The sequence below is a fragment of the Notolepis coatsorum genome, assembly GCF_963971535.1.
Source record: "Notolepis coatsorum genome assembly, chromosome: 19".
NCBI lineage: Eukaryota > Metazoa > Chordata > Actinopteri > Aulopiformes > Paralepididae > Notolepis > Notolepis coatsorum.
Window position 1 is genome coordinate 55,011,770 of NC_140183.1, and position 20,393 is coordinate 55,032,162.

Consider the following 20,393-nt stretch of genomic DNA (forward strand, 5'->3'; position numbering starts at 1 on the left):
TTTTGTTTCACTAAGTTAGGAAAGTAATGTTTTAAGTCAAGCCTGATGTTGCCTTGCACAAAAGAATGATCCCAGTCTCTTCCACACAGTGAGGCATACAGTTTATTAATTGAACAACGGGTATCGGATCAGTACTCGGTATCGGCCAATACCCAAAGCCCAGGTATCGGTATCGGGACTGAAAAAGTCGGATCGTTGCATCCCTAATCAAAGGGTATTGTACATAAATAGGCACTTCAGATAATCCTTCAGAACGTTGATCGGCTCAGCTGACCGACAATAAATCAAAATGACACAATTCACCATCATAGCCTATAATAACAGCATTGCATTTGCCTATCAACCGGTTTTAATAAACAAACAACAGTAGCATGTGCATCTTTTAGATCAATTAGGCTGCCTCTAAATATAAAAATGTATTAAATAAGAATGGTTTGCTTCACTTAAAAAAAGAAAAAAAAGCCTTTAGACTTTAACGTTGTTTAAAATGAAATAAATAATAAATTTTGTTTTATATATATATCGACTCTGACATGAAAATCGAATGTGGAGACTGGCACGACTATTCGAAAATTCTAACATTCTAACTAATCCCTAATACACACACATGCATAATGCACGTGATGAAACGGTAATATTGCGCATCGAAAAGAGGCAGTGAGCGAGAGGCTGAGCCCTTTCTCTCTCCTGAAAATCACCAAATAGGCAATAAGCAACACACGGCTCAGAATGTCCGTAACTGAAATACTTGCCTATTAGGGGTGGAACGCTATACATTCAAACCGTACACCGTTCGGCACAACCTCCATGGGTGTATTGTTCGGTTATAACGGTTAGCCTCGAGCTAGGCTAACGTCACGTTAGCCACGAGCTAACTAACTTTAGCCGCAAGCTAACATTAACACTTTAATCGCCGGAGACGCTGTCAGCGTCTTTCCCCGCCATGCTTATTCTGCCGAAGATGCTGGACAGCGTCTTTGATATCAATTAGTGCTGTCAGGCGATTAAAATTTTTAATCTAATTAATTACAGGTTTTGTAATTAATTAATCTAATTAATCGCATTTTAATCGCATATTTATATTTCATATTCATATAAATATTTAAAATTCAAGGACATTACATTATTGTAGCAGGTGACTGATCAATTAAATACACCAAGAAGAATGCTTTAGAAATCAATTTTATTAAATAAATAAAATAAATAAAATGAAAACATACCTCTCAATAAGGTAACATTTGTTGCTGATACAGCTAACAGTTTACACTAAGCTACAGTATCCTCAAATCAGGGTCTACTGCAGGGTCTACTGCAGGATCTAGTGCAGGGTCTACTACAGGGTCTACTGTATGCATGACATCTATTCCTCAGCTTGTTTACATTGTCTGAGTGTAAGGCTGCCCTCTTCTTTTGGACTATGTGACCTGCAAGTGAAGAATGCTTTAGAAATCAATTCTATTAAATTGAATAAATAAATAAATAAAATGAATGAAAACATACCTCTCAATAAGGTAACATTTGTTGCCGATACAGCCAATAACAGTTTACACTAAGCTACAGTATCCTCAAAAATCAGGGTCTAGTGCAGGGTTTACTACAGGGTCTACTGTATGCATGACATCTATTCCTTGAGCCAATTGCTAAGACAAACAAGCTTCAGCTTGTTTACATTGTCTGTGTGTAAGGCTGCCCTCTTCTTTTGGACTATGTGACCTGCAAGTGAAGAATGCTTTAGAAATCAATTTTATTAAATTGAATAAAATAAAATGAATGAAAACATACCTCTCAATAAGGTAACATTTGTTGCTGATACAGCCAATAACAGTTTACACTAAGCTACAGTATCCTCAAAAATCAAAACAGCCCACAGCAAGCTAGTGTCTGGGGGCATGACTACAGGGTCTAGTACAGTGTCTACTACAGTGTCTGGGGGCATGACTACAGGGTCTAGTACAGTGTCTACTACAGTGTCTGGGGGCATGACTACAGGGTCTAGTACAGTGTCTACTACAGTGTCTGGGGGCATGACTACAGGGTCTACTACAGTGTCTGGGGGCATGACTACAGGGTCTACTACAGTGTCTGGGGGCATGACTACAGGGTCTACTACAGTTTCTGGGGGCATGACTACAGGGTCTACTACAGGGTCTGGGGCATGACTGCAGGGTCTAGTGCAGGGTCTAGTGCAGGGTCTACTGTATGCATGACAAATCTATTCCTTGAGCCAATTGCTAAGACAAACAAGCTTGTTTACATTGTCTGAGAGTAAGGCTGCCCTCTTCTTTTGGACTATGTGACCTGCAAGTGAAAATAGCCTCTCACATGGCACAGAGGTAGCAGGAGTAGCCAGATATTTGCGAGCAAGAGGAGACAGCTGTCCATAGGCTTTTGCGTGAGCTGCCCACCACTCCAGTGGACAGTCATTCATTCCGATGCTGGGCTCAGCTTTGTAGAGGTCTAATTGTCCTGACAGTACCCTGACTTCATCTGAATCAGAGTCTGAAGACAGCAGGAGGAGGGTCCTCTTCGCTGGTGGCTCGTCCTCTGTGGCTTGTGGAGCAGCTTTGTCTGCTTCTGGTCCTGGCAGCATCTCTTTAAGCCAGGTCCACACCTAATAAGAGGGACAATTAATTAGTTGCATAGGACTTTTCATGACAGCCTAAGGACTTAACACTGGTCTTCTCATTCACACACACACCTCATCCCTCTCGTCCTTTGGTACGCTCTTCAAGTCCTTGAATCGCGGGTCGAGGGCTGTAGCCAGCTTCAGCCATCTGTTGTTGAGGGTCGCTTTGCGTGCGTCCAGGTCCTTCGTGAAGCTGGCCTTGAACTTTACCATGTAGCCCGGATCCTCCTCGTTGAGGTCCATGATGCGGTTTAGGTGGCAGAGTGCGGGGAGCACCACAGAGCATGAGACGTAGGTTTCCCCTCCAAGGAGCTCAGTCACATACCTGCAGTGAAACAAGAGAGCGAGAGAGAAAGAGGTGAAGGTGTGTGTATGAGAGGGAGATAGGTGTGTGTATGGGGGAGAGAGGGGGGGTGAGGTGTGTGTATGGGAGAGAGATAGGTGTGTGTATGGGGGAGAGAGGGGGGGGGGTGAGGTGTGTGTATGGGAGAGAGAGGGGTGAGGTGTGTGTATGGGGGAGAGAGGGGGGGGGTGAGGTGTGTGTATGGGAGAGAGATATGTGTGTGTATGGGGGAGAGAGGGGGGGGTGAGGTGTGTGTATGGGAGAGATAGGTGTGTGTATGGGGGAGAGAGGGGGGGGGTGAGGTGTGTGTATGGGAGAGAGATAGGTGTGTGTATGGGGGAGAGAGGGGGGGTGAGGTGTGTGTATGGGAGAGATAGGTGTGTGTATGGGGGAGAGAGGGGGGGGTGAGGTGTGTGTATGGGAGAGAGATAGGTGTGTGTATGGGGGAGATTGGGGGGTGAGGTGTGTGTATGGGAGAGAGAGAGTGGGGTGTGAGGTGTGTGTATGGGGGAGAGAGAGAGAGGAGGGGGGTGTATGGGGGGAGAGAGAGAGGGAGAGACACTTACCTGCAGGGCTCAAGTACAAGCTCCAGCTTCTTCAGTTTGTCACACTCTGTGGGGGTCAGCATGGACAGCTTGTGGTTCTGTTGGGCCAAAGTGGCAGTCACAGCCTCCTGGTTCCTCAGGTACCGTGAGATCATGGCCAGTGTCGAATTCCACCTTCCAATTCAATAAAATAACTATTAGTCCCACTGGGGGTTGTTAATGCAGCATGATGCAATTGTACAGAATACAAAGAAATAAACACACACACACACTAAATTTACCCTAAGCATACAACAGGTAGTTAAACAGTCTCACCTTGTGGATACATCTTGTATCATGGGCTCTTTTGCTTGTCCGAGGGCAGTCTGCTGCTGCTGCAGTTCTTCTGTACTGGCAGGGCTGTGCTTGAAGTGGCCTACAATCTTGCGGCACTTTGCCAGGGTGGTGTCAAGGCTTCTGTCCTCAAGGGAGACTGTGATGGTTCTTTGCAGCACGTGTGCAGCACATGGCATGTGCTGGAACGGCATATAGCGCGCTGCTGCTATCATATTACGGGCGGAATCAGTCCCAATAGATGTGACTTTATCTTTTATATTCCACTCCTCTATTACGGTGTTGAACTGTTCAGCACACGCATCGGCGAAATGGCGGCCCACAGTTTTGGTCACCGTTAATGCAAATGATTGCAGTTTCCACTCAGTATCGATCAAGTGCACTGTGACACCCAAATAATTATGATTGCCCACCGACGTCCAGTGATCACCCGTTAGGGCCATTGGGCCAGCCCGTGCCAACACTTCTTCCCTCGCCTCCCTCTCTGTGTCATACATGTTGTGGATCCTTTTCATCACTGTAGCTCTCGAGGGTAGCTTGTAATTTGGGTCAGACGACGCTATTCGAAATGACTCCGCTAAACCCTTATCTTCCACTATAGCTATTGGCCTACAATATTTTGCTATCCACTTCGCGACGCTGTTGGTTAGTTTGTCTGTGGTGGATTTACTCAACCGTTTGCCTAACGGTAATTCTCCAAGAGTGGTTTGACGAAGCGTGCGAGTTGCTCTGGAGCTAACGTTAGCTACACTGGAGCTGCTCGAACAACTTGCCTGGACATGTTTAGCGTTCATGTGATACGTTAGACTAGAGCAGCTTCGGTGATACGCAAATTCTTTTTGACATAAGCTACATATTACAATGGTCTTGTTTACTGTCCCATCTATATTCTTTTTGAAATTGAACTTGCCGTTCATAGGTCCCAGGAGTATCGCCTCGGGTGATGCTGACATCTTGTTCCAGCTGAGCTAATTCCTTTGTGTGTTTGTTTTGTTTGATAGACGACGCATGTGTGAAGTGACGATCAAGTAGGCTACGGGTCATTCAATGGGCCAAGTTTAATACGCCCAACTCAAGCGTGGATTTCAAAATAAAAGCGCACCGATTTGCCACTTGTCTAAAGTAAATATAGGTCGGCTGTAATTAATTTTGCGTCAATTTTCATAACGCGATAATTTGCTGTGTAATTAATTAATCTAATTAACGCGATAAACTGACAGCCCTAATATCAATATTTCAAAAATCTGTGATCGAAATCATATTTCTCCCCCGGAGACATTATATGTACTGGTGAGCCCCTCTCAATTCTCCAACGGTTCAAGAGCGCCATCTGGTGGCCGATCGGCCGCTCGCCCAAACAGGAAGTGATGCGGATGAAGTGGTGCTCACCCATATTTCGTCCGGGCACTCGCTATCATTAGCAGGACTCCATCTTGACACAATGGATGTCGATCGGTTGCAAATAACTCGATAAACAACATGATTTGGACGTATATACTATTATACAACCTGGAAATGGATCGGATATTTCGACATCCCATAATAGAAAAATGTCTGTTCCACGCTCATCTCCCAACGTCGCGAGGAAGCTACGGTGAGTTTCAGCGTTATTTTTTAATGTCTTCGATACTAACTGCTCTAATGATCATATCACCCACACTAGATGAATGATATAACGTTGCCCACGGAATTATAAACAACCCCCCCCCCCCCCCCATCCGGTCAACATCAGATCATACGTAGTAACTCCTAGAAGCACGTCCAGTTGAATTTTTTTATCTCGCACAGATTCCTACCAAACTGTATTTGATCATCAATATAATGCATTTAGGGCTATAAATCAAGTTCTGGAGAAAGCTGCCGAAAACGATAAAAACATACTTATACTTTAGACCGTATTTTAGTATGAATATGTGAATGAAAAAGTATAACGTTGCTACACCCTGAACAATAGATATAGGACGTTGAATGGGCCATAGTAATGTCAATTTAGCAATACAATTTAAAAAGTTATAGCCCTGCAAAGAAGGGGAACTTCTCCATGTTAAATAGGGCTGGCGAGGGATGGTAAATTATGAATTTAACCCCGGCGATCAAAGTGTTAACTAACTTTAGCCGCGAGCTAACCGTGGAAACAAACGCTCACAGCGAAGTGACTCCACGACACCAGTTCCATTTGGGGAAGGGGGGTATATTGACTAGGCTTGACAACAGAGGTTGTGTCTGTCTGTCTGTTCAATAACGAGCCAGGAGACTAGAGCTTGTGTGTCAACTGCGTCTGTTTACATCCTGGTCTCTGCTGGGACTTACCAACTCGACACACCAATGTGGGGGGGTTTCTGTAACATTCCCCATTCCCTTGTGTTACGCACCCCAGTAAGGGGATGCAACACAAGGTCACAGACACGTTAGGTGAGGGTGCAGTGGCACAAAACCATGAAACAATTTGCAAAATTGTATTTTTCACAAATGAACAAAAACACAGCAACACAGAGAGCAAGGAGGACTACCTAGTGGCACCAAATAAAATAGTAAAAGGAAATGAAAACCCACCCCCCTTTACAGGCGCTGAACGCCCAAAAGTACAGGTGATGGTGCTCACTCTAAAGCTGGTGTCTTTAACATCATGTCACCTACGTGATGCAAAATGTAGACCCCAGGGTATCTTCCTGTCCTCAATGTCCCTGTGTGCGAAACAAAAGATTAATACAAAGAAAAGCAATCACCATAGGCTGGGTGACACAAGGGAAACAAATATACAAAGGGTTAATACAGAAATGTACAGCAAACTAAAGAACACAAACACAATGAAATGAACATAACCCCCATATATATATACCGGTACACATAAGGACACAGTCCGTAACATCTCCTTTTTTTTTAGACAACAATGGTTACAACATTCCTTAGTGCAAATTATTATTAATACAAGAAACCCCATAAACGTCCTTATTTAAAACCCTAATCATCTTTTCTGTGACTTTTACTTTTTGATAAGAAAGTCTAGTGCTGGTTGAGCATTATGCATACTTTATGTTGGCCTTTGTCTATAACAGGGGTGGGCAATTATTTTTCCCGGGGGGCCGAATGAGCAACTGAAAATATGTTCCAAACTCAATTATGCATAATATACATTTTATTTCTATATAAAAAGCAGTAAATGGCATTGTTTTGACCCCTGGTAAGAGTGTATGTTATTATTTGGCAATTAAAAGGTGAGGTTAGCTTTAAAAAATATAATTTATTCAAATAGAATTTATTTCCAAAATGATAAACAAAATGTGAAACATTAATAACAAAGGGCATGTATGAAAAAGTGCTATACAAATAAAGTTATTTTGAGTTTCATATACTATTGAAACAAGGATTTTCTTAGCTTTCTAAAGACATCACATCATCTTATAGCCAAAATAAACAAGACATGTCACTGAACTGTGTAAAGAAAAGTGTCCCAGTAGCCTTTTTTACTTTACCTATATTAAACATTTAATGTTTTCAGAACTGTGCAAAAAAAAGAAAAAAAAGATCAAGTGTCCCATTTCACTTGTTGTATTTCCACATTTTAGTGTTCTTCAGCTCTTTATTTTTTTTTCATTCAGTGTGATAAATCCAGTCTCTGTTGAGCTTTAACAAGTCCATCAAAGTCAGGTTGCATGTCTGAGGTGGAGATGCGAAGCACAGCTGCCAGATGTTCATCAGTGAGAGAGGATCTGTACCTGGACTTGGTAAACGTCATGACTGAGAATGTCTGTTCACATATACCGGTAGGTGGATCCAAAGAGAACCAACATCTTCTGAGCATGTCTCCTCATGTTTGGAAAGTTCTCCTCCTTGAGAGCGGAGTAGAACTCTCTAGCAGTGATGCTGACTTAAAGTGCTCTTTCAGTAGTGAATCAGACTGCAGGTCAATGAGTTCAAGCTGAACATCAGTGGGTGCACTATCAACACTGCAGGTAAAGGGAGAGGAAACCAGCTGCGTTTCATCCTCAACCTTTTTGAAATCTTAAACGCCTTGAAAATTCATCATGCAGTGCTCCCAACATGGATGAGTACCTGTGCCGGTGATCAGCTGATGGTTTGACTTCTTTCAGGGTTTTCATGTTTGAGATTGTTGCTGCCAAGTTGCCTTGAAATTAATTGCAACTTTGTCATGAAGGCTTTGCATTTCATGAGCAAAAATGCCCTTGCCCTGCAGTTGTGTGTTCAGTAGGGATGGGTACCATTCACATTTGAACCGATACGGTACCGGTACCTGTGAATCGATACCGGTACCCAACGGTACCTTTTTTTCTGTACTTTAGTCTCTAAAAATGTAATCTACCTACCTCAGTTGTGAAAAAAGAAATCCAAACTTCAAATAACCACACTTTCGACCGTTTTCGGCTTGCCCCGACTGCTTTGTTGTTGAATCAAGTCAAATCCTAGGTAAGCGTATATTGTGCGTGTGAACGTTGACATGAAAAGAAAAAAGTAAAAAAAGAAAAATATATATATATATATATTTTTATTATCATGTAATCTTTCGCGGGCCGTATCCAGCCCGCGGGCCGTACAATGCCCAGGTCTGGTCTATAATGTGGCCACAAAAATGGAAAGGTTTAATTATTTTGTTTGTTTGCACTAAGTTAATACTTTGACAAATGTTGCCTATATTTTTCAGTCAGTTCGGTCTTTGTGTGCCAAACATTATTAAAGCTAAACCTTTTTTTTACCAAATAAATGAGAAGCATGTTTAAATCGGCAATGCCTCCCCTCTTGCTGTACCAAAATCTCTCCTAGCTCTAACCGTCACTGTCAAAATAATGTGCCTGTGGCCTCATTCTTGCATGACTACATCCTTGAGAATAACTGAAAAGTTGGATTATTTTTAGGCTATATATTTTATGTTGATGTATGGTATTTTTGGAGTGTTAAATTTTTTTTTTTTAAACAACATAAACCGAACTGAACCGAAAACCGTAAACCTAAAACCGTGATACGAACCGAACCATCGATTTTGTGAACCGTTCCACCCCTATTGCCTATGATACTTAGCTAACACAGTCCAGAATGTCAGTAACTGAAATACTTACCTATGATACTTGGCTAACACAGTCCAGAATGTCAGTAACTGAAATACTTACCTATGATACTAACACAGTCCAGAATGTCAGTAAGATATAATGGTGGTCATCCTAATGTAATGGTTCCCAACCAGGAGCTTTCATACCGTGGTCTTTAGATGGCTTAGCTTCTCTATAGCTCAGAGTGCCCTGTGGCGACGTTCTGTGGAAGTGTGATTGATGTCCATGTCAAGCTAGTGCTTGTGGGACGCCACTAGGGGGCAGAGTGGCTAAATGTGAGTGAATGAGTGAGGGAGTTTGTGACATTTGATTTAATGTTGGCGTTTCTGCTAATCTTCAAGATGGATTGTTTACTGCTCTAGATATGTCTTGTATGTATAACGGTGAAGCCAAATCCTCTCATACTGTTTGGTTGCCCGTGTGAGCAGTGTTAATTTTGGCAGCTATTTTCATTTTAGTTTTAGTCTTAGTCATGTGTCAAGTCCTTTTTCGTTTTCATCATATTTAGTCATCTGCATTTATTTTTCGTTTAGTCAGTTTTAGTCAACTAAATGTCTGAGCATTTTAGTCTTAGTCAGTGTTAGTCTCGATTTTGTCTTTTTAGTTTTTGTCTAGATTTAGTCGCAGAAAACTGATGATTTTTGTCTAGTTTTCGCTAATGAAAAAAAGGCATTTTCTATTTTTATATTGTAAATAATGCAATTCTATTTATTAAGTATAGTCTAGCCCAAACCCTATCAGCTGATTCACAATAAGTTCAGTAGAAGACTAGAAGCCCAATACAATAGTAACCAAACATTCCTTGAAATGGTCAATAGATTCAGAAATAGTCAGACATGGAATGGAACATATTCTGATTTAAATAGCTTTTTTTTTTTTAACCAACAAAGCAACATTAGGATAGTGTAAATACACAGTACACACTGATTGCAATTCTTACTGGGACCTACTGTACAAATTTCACACACGTCACACACACATTCCCTTTTGTCCCTCGAGTCGTACCGTAGATCGCTGACGTCACTTAAAATGGCGGCCCCCATCAGAGCATTCGGCTAATAACATTAGCTTAGCGACCCTGCCACCTCTATGTGCATAAAGTGTGGTAACAAAATATCACAGCCCCTAAGACTGGGAGCGTTCTAACTCTACTGAGCATGTACCCAACATTATATGAAAAATAAAAAGTCATTACGACGTTTTAGTGCACTTTAAGCGCTAAAGGGATTCATAATTTATAGCAGGGTCAATCTCAGTGTTAGTACTCGTCTGTTTCTTTTCTTTTCATACTAACATTACCTTTTTGAGTGAACGTGGTCTTGTCCTTGTTGTATCCATGTGTAATGTTGATAGTAGTGGGTGTACACAGATGAAAGAGAGCAAGTCTGTGTCTGGGATATAGGTCCCGACTCCCAGGCTATTAGCTACAGTATTAGCTCTTCTGGCAGCCTAGCCATCCTCTCAGCCTCCGTCGTCTTAAATGCTATGTTCTTTTGGTAGAACTGTTCGGCCGCAGGAGTGTTGAGAGAGTAGCAGATTCCGTTCATGGTTATTGGTATAAGCTGTAGTCACGAGAGACCTGGGACACGGTTTTTAGCCTCACGTATGTTATGTAGCTTGGCTTTTAGCCATAAACGCTGCTGAGCTTAACCCGGTAACGGAAATGGGAAATGCTGAAATAATAACGTGACTTATTCTAAAAGTTATAATTATTTTGTCTCATCTTGTTTTAGTCCACATAAATTAAGAGAGAATTCGTCATGGTTTTTGTAAACGACATTTTTGTGTACTCAGTTGTGGTCAACGATATGTAATTAACTATTTAGTTGCGTTGGCGTCACGTGGTCTTCAATAACGTGACGTCACGTCTCGTTGTCGTCATGAAAAAAAACGTTGACGAACATCTTTCGTCATCAATTTAGTCAACAAAATTAACACTGCGTGTGAGAACATCATAGTTTCTTGCTTCATGCTTCACTCAATCCCCCTCATCCACTTATTTTCTCTCCTTTCAGGTGAAGCGCTATCTGTGCTCATTCGAGGGCTGCGCGCGGACCTACAGCACGGCAGGCAACCTGCGGACGCACCAGAAGACGCACCGGGGCGAGTACACGTTTGTGTGCAACCAGCAGGGCTGCGGCAAGGCTTTCCTCACCTCCTACAGCCTGAAGATCCATGTGCGCGTCCACACCAAGGAGAAGCCCTTCGAGTGTGACGCGCACGGCTGCGAGAAGGCCTTCAATACTCTGTACAGGTGACGCTACGTACAAGCCTTTGTTAAAATTAGTAGGAATGATTAAGCGACCAGTTATCGCTAGATTATGGGTACTAGTTGACAATATAAACGATGGTCAGATGGTCAGTTACCAGAACAAAGCACTACATCTCCATGGCTGATTAGTATAATGATACATTTGCAAGACTATTATCAGGGGGGGAAATCAAGTCATCATTAGAGATGCCACGGTGAGGCCACAGTTAACACTTTGAGTGCCAAGGACGAGATCTCTCGTTAGTTCATGCCAACCGTTCAGTGCCAGAGAGACGAGAGATCTCGTTTTTAATCGTTTTTTATTTATTAGCGATTTCCATTAATATTTCATCAATCTAGCCTCCCGTTTACCACTGGAACTCTCTCTGAGCTCCATTGGGAAAATACCGCCCCCTATCGTCTCTCCCTGTGGTACTGCACCCCATTGGATTAGACTGAATGAAACTCATGGGGGGGGGGGGGGGGGGGAATCCTGCTTCCACATTTTACTTCTCAGGCAGCATGTAATCCGAGCCTACTGGAGTCATCGCCCACCATCAGAACAGCGTGGAATCGGTGTTTCGACCACCCAGCGTTGGATCAATAAATGCGATCGATATTTGGAATGGCGATCAGGAATTGGAATAATCTTTTTGGAGAACATCTGATCTGAGGTAAGGAATCTATTTTACCAGTCTTAGGATAATCAGAGCTTATTTCACAGAGATATCAACGTGGGCCCTGTGTGTGTGTGTGTGTGTGTGTGCTGATCAGGAAATGGGTAATCGATTTTTCAGCCCGCTTCTATAGCGTGCATAAGTACACATACTATCGATAATCTAGCGTTTATTTGATTAATACATTTTTTTTTACAAGAAGAATGTTGCTGCTTTCTGTAGTCGGGTCCCAACTGCAAAATGACTGTATTACCCTGTATTATACACTTTTACTATCATGTAGACTATTCTGCTTTGTGTTTACATGTGATGTATTGTATACATGCACATTTATTATGTTCTTGTGTGATGTATCGCACATTTTATTGCTGTGTGATGTATTGCAAATGTTATTGCTGTCATCTTGGCCAGGTCTACCTTGCAAAGGAGATCTTGTATCTCAATGGGACTTCCTGGTTTAAAAAAAAAAAAAAAAAAAAGATTAATTGCAGGCTTGGCGATTTGATAATTGCATCATTCCAAATCGCGATTTCGATTAAAAAAAGATTAATTGTGCAGCCCTATAACAGACACAGTATTTCTGACACTGGGAAGGGAATACATTCCCTGAGATCCATAGATGTCCCTAGAATCAGATACCAAGAACATGCAAATGGACCATATTAAAAAAAAAAGTCTGTAAATGTGTATTCTACGTTCTTATGGAATGAATGAGATTAAAAAATATTTAAATTAAAAAAATAAAACTTAATTTATTTATAATTTGCTGTGTAATTAATTAATCTAATTAACGCGTTAAACTGACGGCCCTAAAAAAATATATATACTAGGGCTGTCAGTTTATCACGTTAATTAGATTTACAGACTTCTTTTTTATATGGTCTATTTATTTGCATGTTCTTGGTATCTGATTCTAGGGACATCTATGGATCTCAGGGAATGTATTCCCAGTGTCAGAAATACTGTGTCTGTTACTAGGCTTGAGTAAATTGTAATGAACCAAATGAGAATATCGATAAAAAAAATTGTTTATCTTTGACTGAATAACACTATCCTCAAATTGACCAGACCTGAAAAATCTAAGCAAATTAATAGATGGAAGATGATTAAACAAGGTTTTGTAGATACAGTACTGAATTCTGCCATCCGGACACATGCAATTTGAAATATGATTATAGAATATAGAATATCAGGCATAAAATGGTTATGCGATTAAAATGCGATTAATTAGATTAATTAATTACAAATCCTGTAATTAATTAGATACAAAATTGTAATCGCCTGACAGCACTAATATATACATATATGTGTTTTATCTAGGGATGCACCGTTCCTACTTTTTTAGTCCCGATACCGATAGCTGGCTTTGGGTATCGGCCGATACCAAGTACCGATCCAATACCCATTGTTCAATTAATAAACTGTATGCCTCAGTGTGTGGAAGAGACTGGGATCATTCTTTTGTGCAAGGCAACATCAGGCTTGACTTAAAACATTACTTTCCTAACTTAGTGAAACTAAATGTAACAAATTAACTCAGATATAAATGTACTGAATTGTTATTTCTTATTATATTATATAATAAAAAAAAAATTAAAATCCGATACATATTTATATTTTTTACCGATACCCGATCCAGCTATTTTAGTGATATCGGGGCCGATATCCTATATCAATATCGGATCGGTGCATCCCTAGTTTTATCTAATAAGATAACGTTTTCAGTCTCTTCACCTCATTCTAATAATATTGGGATTGTCAAGCAAAGACGCATTTAATAAATACATATATATATAAAAAAAAAAAATACGTTTTGGTAAGTTAAGAGTAGTGTGTTCACTCATAGTTAAAAACAGTTGAGGTTGAGTAGTTTCTTGTGACATAACATTCACATTCCTAAGTGATTTAGATTAACTTCATAACTGCTAATACATGGGCTGTCCAAAGAATTTCAAAACGGTCTTATATGGTTCTTCAATGCAATGGTCCAGTTGATCAACTGGAGGGATACATACAGAACATAAAAACCAACTTGTACTGTTACAGACACCACAAAAGACATCACAAAAGTATTTTCCTCCCCCACTCCCACCCAGGACCCCCGGACCCCCCAGGACCAACACCCCAGAATGATTATTTTTTGTTGTATGGATGCTGGTAGTAATGATATATCGTTTAGAAGTAGTGTTGCTGCCGTAAGTGGGATTCTTAGGTTACATATGTTTGAAAGTTTAGTCGTTATGGGTTTCCAAAAACGAGCTACTAGTGGGCAATCCCAAAACATGTGCATATAAGTGCCAGTGGCCCTCAGAGAGCACAAGGTGCACTGAGAGTCGGTCACCAGTCCCATAGCAAACAGCTTCCTAGGTGTGAGATACGTCCTATGAATATAATTCAAATGTATTTGCTGGTGATTAGGGTTGCGGGAGGCCAATGTAACATTTGTCCAAACATCATCCCAGTCAAACTCAGAGTCCAATTCTGGGATGTCCCCTCGCCAGATTGTATCTAATGTTAGGTTTTTGTATGTGGATTTGATTAAAAGTGTATACGAATCTGAGATAACCCCTCTTGAGGTTGTCCTGTCTCCCATAAGCCTGATAAAAGGGTGTGGGTGCATTGCAATACTTGAGCCCACTGCACGCCATGAGCCTTGAGTGCCGACCTTAGTTGCAAGTAGAGGAAGAATGATTCGCCGGGTAGATCATGAAACTCTTAAGTCCTGAAACGCTCGAAGGCCGTTTTTATATCCTCCAGACTATGAACTCCCCTCCTCTCCCATTGAGGAATATTAACAGGTTTGTGCCCAACAAGTAGTTGCTGGTTATGAAAAATTGGAGAGTCGGGCGGCTAGGTGGTGCAGTGGGCAAGGCACTCACCACCACTGCTGGAGACGCTGGGTTCGAGCCCAGCTCTCCACATTGTTTTCAGTTTGGCTGGTCGTCCGTACTAATACAATTGGCAGTATTAGAGGGTGGGAAAACTGATGGGTGGGGATCGGACGTTGTGGACAGCGACTCCTACAGGTCGGTTGGTGCGCCTACGCAGTAGAATCAGGAAGCGACGGGGGCGGCGTCCCTCCAAAGCAAAGACCCCTGACGCTGAAAGATCGCGCTGCGCAGGTGAAAAGATGCGACGGCTGCTACCTCGAGTACCGGAGGGGACTCGTGCAATGTATGGCTTCGTCCACATTACAGCCGGCTTGTGGGAGGCATGAAACAGCGTTTGAGATAGGGGAGGGTAGAATTGGATGATACGAAATTGGGATGGGAGAAAAATAGAAAATAAGAGAAAAAGTGGATAAAAAAAATTGGAGAGTCGCGAGGTGCCATGGCCATTTGAAAGCACAAGACTTCGGAACGTTACGCCATGTTTGAATTACATGGGAAATTATTGGTCCGTATTGTAATTGGTATTTTGATATAGGGATATTGGAGTATACTACATCCTGTAGTCTTTGTAGTGAGACCGCTGCTTCTTCTAAGGAGCTCCAATATACAGCAATTTCAGGGTCAAACCAGCTTATCAGGGGTTTCAGCGAACCCCCATCCTGTTTCCTACATTGAGTGGTAGTTCTTTTTTTTTTTTTTATTATTATTGGTCTTTTTCCCCCTCCATTTTCCTCCGATTTTCTCCCATCCCAATGTTAGTCGTATGCCAATTCCCAGTCCCTTCCTGGTCGCTGCGCTTTACCCCCCACAGTCAGATCATTTGGGAGAGTGGAGGCTACCACGTGCTTCCTCCGACACACGTCCAGCCAATCACCGCTTCTTTTCACCTGGCAGCGCGGATTCTCATTGAGAGGGCGTAGCGTGTGGGAGGACCACACTATCCCCCTCACGTCCAATCCACGCTTAGCAGGCGCCCCGACCGAACTGTAGGAGTCGCTGTTTACAACGACCCGGACCCACCCCGCCAGCTTCTCCCACCCTCTGATACAGCCAATTGTATCAGTGCAGACGGCCAGCCAAGCTGGTGACAACCCCGGAGCTGTGAGCTGGATTCGAACAGGCGAACCAAGCTCACAGCTCCGGGGCTGGTGACGAGCGCAATCTCCGCTCGACCACCTAACCGCCCTCATTGAGTGGTAGTTCTTTTGATTCTCGGGCGTTTGTTATTCCAAATAAATTTAGATATCATAGTTTGTGTCTTACGCCAGTGGTCTATTGGAGGAGGCAGGGGGAGCATTGAGCTAACAAAATGTATCCTAGGTAGTAGGGCTGACAACACAATCATCAAATTTGCTGATGACACAGTAGTGGTGGGCCTGATCTCTGCCAACGACGAGAGGGCCTACCTGGAAGAGGTAGATAATCTGTCACAGTGGTGTCAGGAGAACTGCCTCTCCCTGAACGTCAGCAAAACAAAAGAGATGATTGTGGACTTCAGGAGGTCGGGGGTCAGGGACTACAGCCCCCTCAGCATCGACGGGGCACCGGTTGAGAGAATGAACAGTTTTAAGTACCTTGGAGCCCACATATCCGAGGACTTGACATGGACCACACACATTGACAGTGTTGTGAAGAAGGCACGACAACGCCTCTACTTCCTCAGGCGCCTAAGGAAGTTCCAAGTCAGTCAGAAGATCCTTAAGAACTTCTACTCTTGTACAATAGAGAGCATCCTGACTGGCAATATCACCTCCTGGTTTGGGAATAGCACCGCACAAGTCCGAAGCAGACTACAGAGAGTGGCACGTTCAGCCGAACGCACAATTGGAGGGGGGCTTCCCACTCTCCAAGACATTTACAACAAGCGGTGCAGGGGTAAGGCTAAGAGAATTATTAAGGACTCCAGCCACCCAAACAACTGCCTCTTTGAACTGCTGCGGTCAGGCAAGCGATACCGGAGTCTCATGGCAAGCACAGAAAGACTCAGAAGAAGCTTCTATCCCCAGGCCATCAGGTTGCTCAACGAACTAACACTATGCAACAACCATTAAATGCACTCACAACAGAAAGAAGCATTTTGTATAAAAGTATTCTGTACTTCTGTATGACAACTATTAAAGAAACTTGACCTTCAAAGCTTTATTTGGCCGCCGAAGCTTCGGGGCCGAGATGCGATTTTAATTCGAAGCTTCGAGATAAAAGAATTATAATAATAATAAATAAAAAATGTTATCTTATGTTGTGGGACTTGTACAGCACTTTGGTCAACTTTTTTTAAATGTGCTCTATAAATAAAGTGGATTGGATTAATTAATTAATAAATGAATAATGAGTCGGGAGCTGCGCTGCCGGAGCGGCTGCTCTCCGTTACACAGCCAACAACATTACATACATTACATAATTATGTTGCAACCTTCGTCTATAAAGCAAACAATTATATAAATATTTATATGTAGTTAACCTCTTCCGCCCGTGCGGTCCGGCGCCGGACCTCAAATTACATCACGTCATAAATCAAGCTCTCCAGACTGTCTGACATAATTATCGTATATTTTTTTCAAACGTATTCAAGAATAAACATCATAACCATGTCACAACAGCAGTTATAATGTATATTTTCATCAATACGTTTGTTTACCAATAGGTTAAAGTGAGATTTTAGTTTTTGGAATGTGTTTGTTGTGGTCGCGGTGATCCGCCATTTTGAATAAGCATCCCACACTGAATGATGGAAACTGTAGTGATTTTGAGAAGAGGACAACCAGAGCTTTCAATGAGCGTTGGATCTGCAAGCAAATTACTTCCTGATTACCGGTATTCTTTTTTATTTCTCTTATTACTCTGGATTATATACCACAAAACTGAACGTTATTGGCATATATTGGAGCGCACTTAGTTTGTCCCCCTATTTTGAGCATTTAGCAACCATCCGATTTTAAATCCGTTTAATTTTTTTTTCATTAAGACATGTTTTTATATGGGTCGGGTCGGGCACTATAAAAAATACTATAGAGAATTGTCAGTGCTGTAAAGTTTAAACCGTTTTAAATCTTCCACAAACGAAACACTTTGCTTTTATGAAATATTGTAAGCCGTCATTTGAGGCTTTATAAAAGCAGCACAATGAACACATCCGTCAGTGCCGAGTCCGACCTCATCTTAAATAACAAACGGCATTGCTTGTTGTAGTTAACAAAGAGAGGCAGAGTTAATGAGGCATATGACGTTTGTTGCATTGGAGGCGCAAGATTTTGCAGGTGGGATAAAAAATTTTAAATAAATTAAATACACTTTTTTTTTAAATGTATTCTAATTTTATTTTCCTGTTCGAATCCCGTGCCCATCTAACGAAGCTTCGAAGTATTTAAGACAGCCCTACTAGGTAGTATGTTCATTTTGATTGTGAATGCTCGGGCCTGTAATGAGTTGGGAAGGCTCGACCATCCGTTTAGATCTTGGTGTATTTATGTACCTGTGTAGTTATATTTAGTTGTCTGATTTAGTGTGGGGAAAATCTCTATGCCCAAGTACTTAAAATGTTCAACTATGGGGATGTCAGCCGGTAGTTGCACCGTTTTGGCAAACTCATTAACACTTTCTCCGCCGGAAACGGCTTACGACGTGTTTCAAGTTCATGCGAATTCTGCCAGATCACGGCGTACAACGTTATTCTGATCATATTTCATATTTTTGCCATGGTATTCATATTTCACTCACGGAGCCTTGTCTGATGCTGTTTGAGCTGGCACAACTCTGCAACGCTTCAATACTGCCACCTGGTGGCTGATCGGCGAGTTGCCAAACCGGATATGCCCGTTGGAGCTCGGTGCGTCTCCCAAATCCGTCCGGCCACTCGTATATCGTCGCGGGACTCAAGACACACACCGTGGATATGGATCGTTGCCATAACTCAATAATCCACATGATTTGGGCATGTATTAGTATTATACAAACCGGAAATGGATCGCCTCGATCCCCATCACATAACTGGGATCCGTTTGCTCCACTCTCATCGCCCAACGGTAAGAGGAGACTGAAGTGAGTTTCAGCGTTTTTATTTATTATCCATACTGCTCTGATCTATATATCACCCATACTACATAAATCATTTAACGACGATCACGGAATTATAAACGACCCCCCCCCCCTCCGTTCACCCGCGCATGATCAGTCATAACGTTTAGGACCATGTACAGTTGAAATTTTTAACACTTTAATTGCCATGGGTTAAATTCATAATTTACCATCCCTCGCCAGCTCTATTTGTCTATGGAGAAGTTCCCCTTCTTTGCAGGGCTATAACTTTTTAAATTCTATTGCTAAATTGCCATTATTATGGCCCATTCAATGTCCTATATGTATTGTTCAGGGTGTAGCAACGTTAAACTTTTTCATTCACATATTCATACTAAAATATGGTCTAAAGTATAAGTATGTTTTTATCGTTTTCTGCAGCTTTCTCCAGAACTTGATTTATAGCTCCAAATGCATTATATGCATGATGAAATACAGTTTGATAGCGATCTGTGCCAGATAATAAATTTCAACTGGAGGTACTTCTAGAAGTTTCTACGTATCATCTGATGATGCCCGGATGGGCGGGGGATCGTTTATAATTCCGTGGGCAGCGTTAGATGATTCATCCAGAGTGGGTCATATGTTCATCAGATCAGTTAGTATAGAAGACGTTAGAAAATAACGTTGAAACTCACCGTGGCTTCCTCGCGCCGCTGGCAGATGAGCGTGGAACAGAATTCTTTCTATTATGGGATGGAGACATGCCCGATCCATTTCCAGGTTGTATAATAGTATATACGTCCAAATCATGTTGTTTTTTCGAGTTATTTGCACCGATCGATGTTCACTGTGTCAATACGGAGTCTCTCTAACGATAGCGAGTGGCCGGACCACATATGGATGAGCACTACCGGTTCAAAGGTTAATTTCCGGCTGGCGATCTGCCGATCGGCCACCAGATGGCGCTCTTGAACCGCTAGAGAGTTGAGTGGAGCTTTGCACTGTGTCTCAGGGCTCCGGAAAGGAAATATGATTTCGATGACAGATTTTTGAAATATTGACATCAAAGACGAGTTACGGCGTCTTCGGCAGAATGAGCATGGCTAGGAATGACGTGTAAACTCGTTCCCGGCGATCATAGTGTTAATATAGCATGGATCGGTATCAAACGGCATTTGATCATCTAATATATGCATTTATGCCTATATCTCACGTTCTAGGAAATACTGCAGAAAACGATAAAAACATATTTATACTCTAGACGGTATTTTCGTGTGAATGAAAAAGTAAAACGTTCCTACATCCTGAACGATAGATAATCGATGTTGAATGGGCCATAGTAATGTCAATTAAAAAAGTTATAGCCCTGCAAAGAAGGTAAACATCTCCATAGACTTACAGTGCTGGCAGTGATCAAACATTGATGGATATAAGCGTGGCAGAGAAAGTGTTAAGAGGTAGACAAGCTGATTTGGGCCAGTTAATTTTGAAGCCTGATAATTTACCGAAGTCATCAATTATATTAAGTAACTTTGTGGCTGATTGGGAGGGGTCTTGAAAAACAAAGAAACAAAAGGAACATAAGACCACAGGGGAAACAGGGAAAACAGCATGATACACAGAAACATAAAGCCACAGTAATAAAGA

The 20,393-nt window shown here is 42.0% G+C and overlaps 1 protein-coding gene across 1 annotated transcript in view; it reads left to right on the plus strand.

Moving 5' to 3' along the window:
- The window catches only part of mtf1 (metal-regulatory transcription factor 1), a 126,483-nt gene that overhangs the window by 27,918 nt on the left and 78,172 nt on the right, over positions 1 to 20,393 (plus strand). The window contains exon 3 of the mRNA XM_084336651.1: positions 10,926 to 11,164. Within this exon, the coding sequence (XP_084192777.1) occupies positions 10,926 to 11,164 (239 nt within the window). The remainder of the gene's footprint in view (positions 1 to 10,925; positions 11,165 to 20,393) is intronic.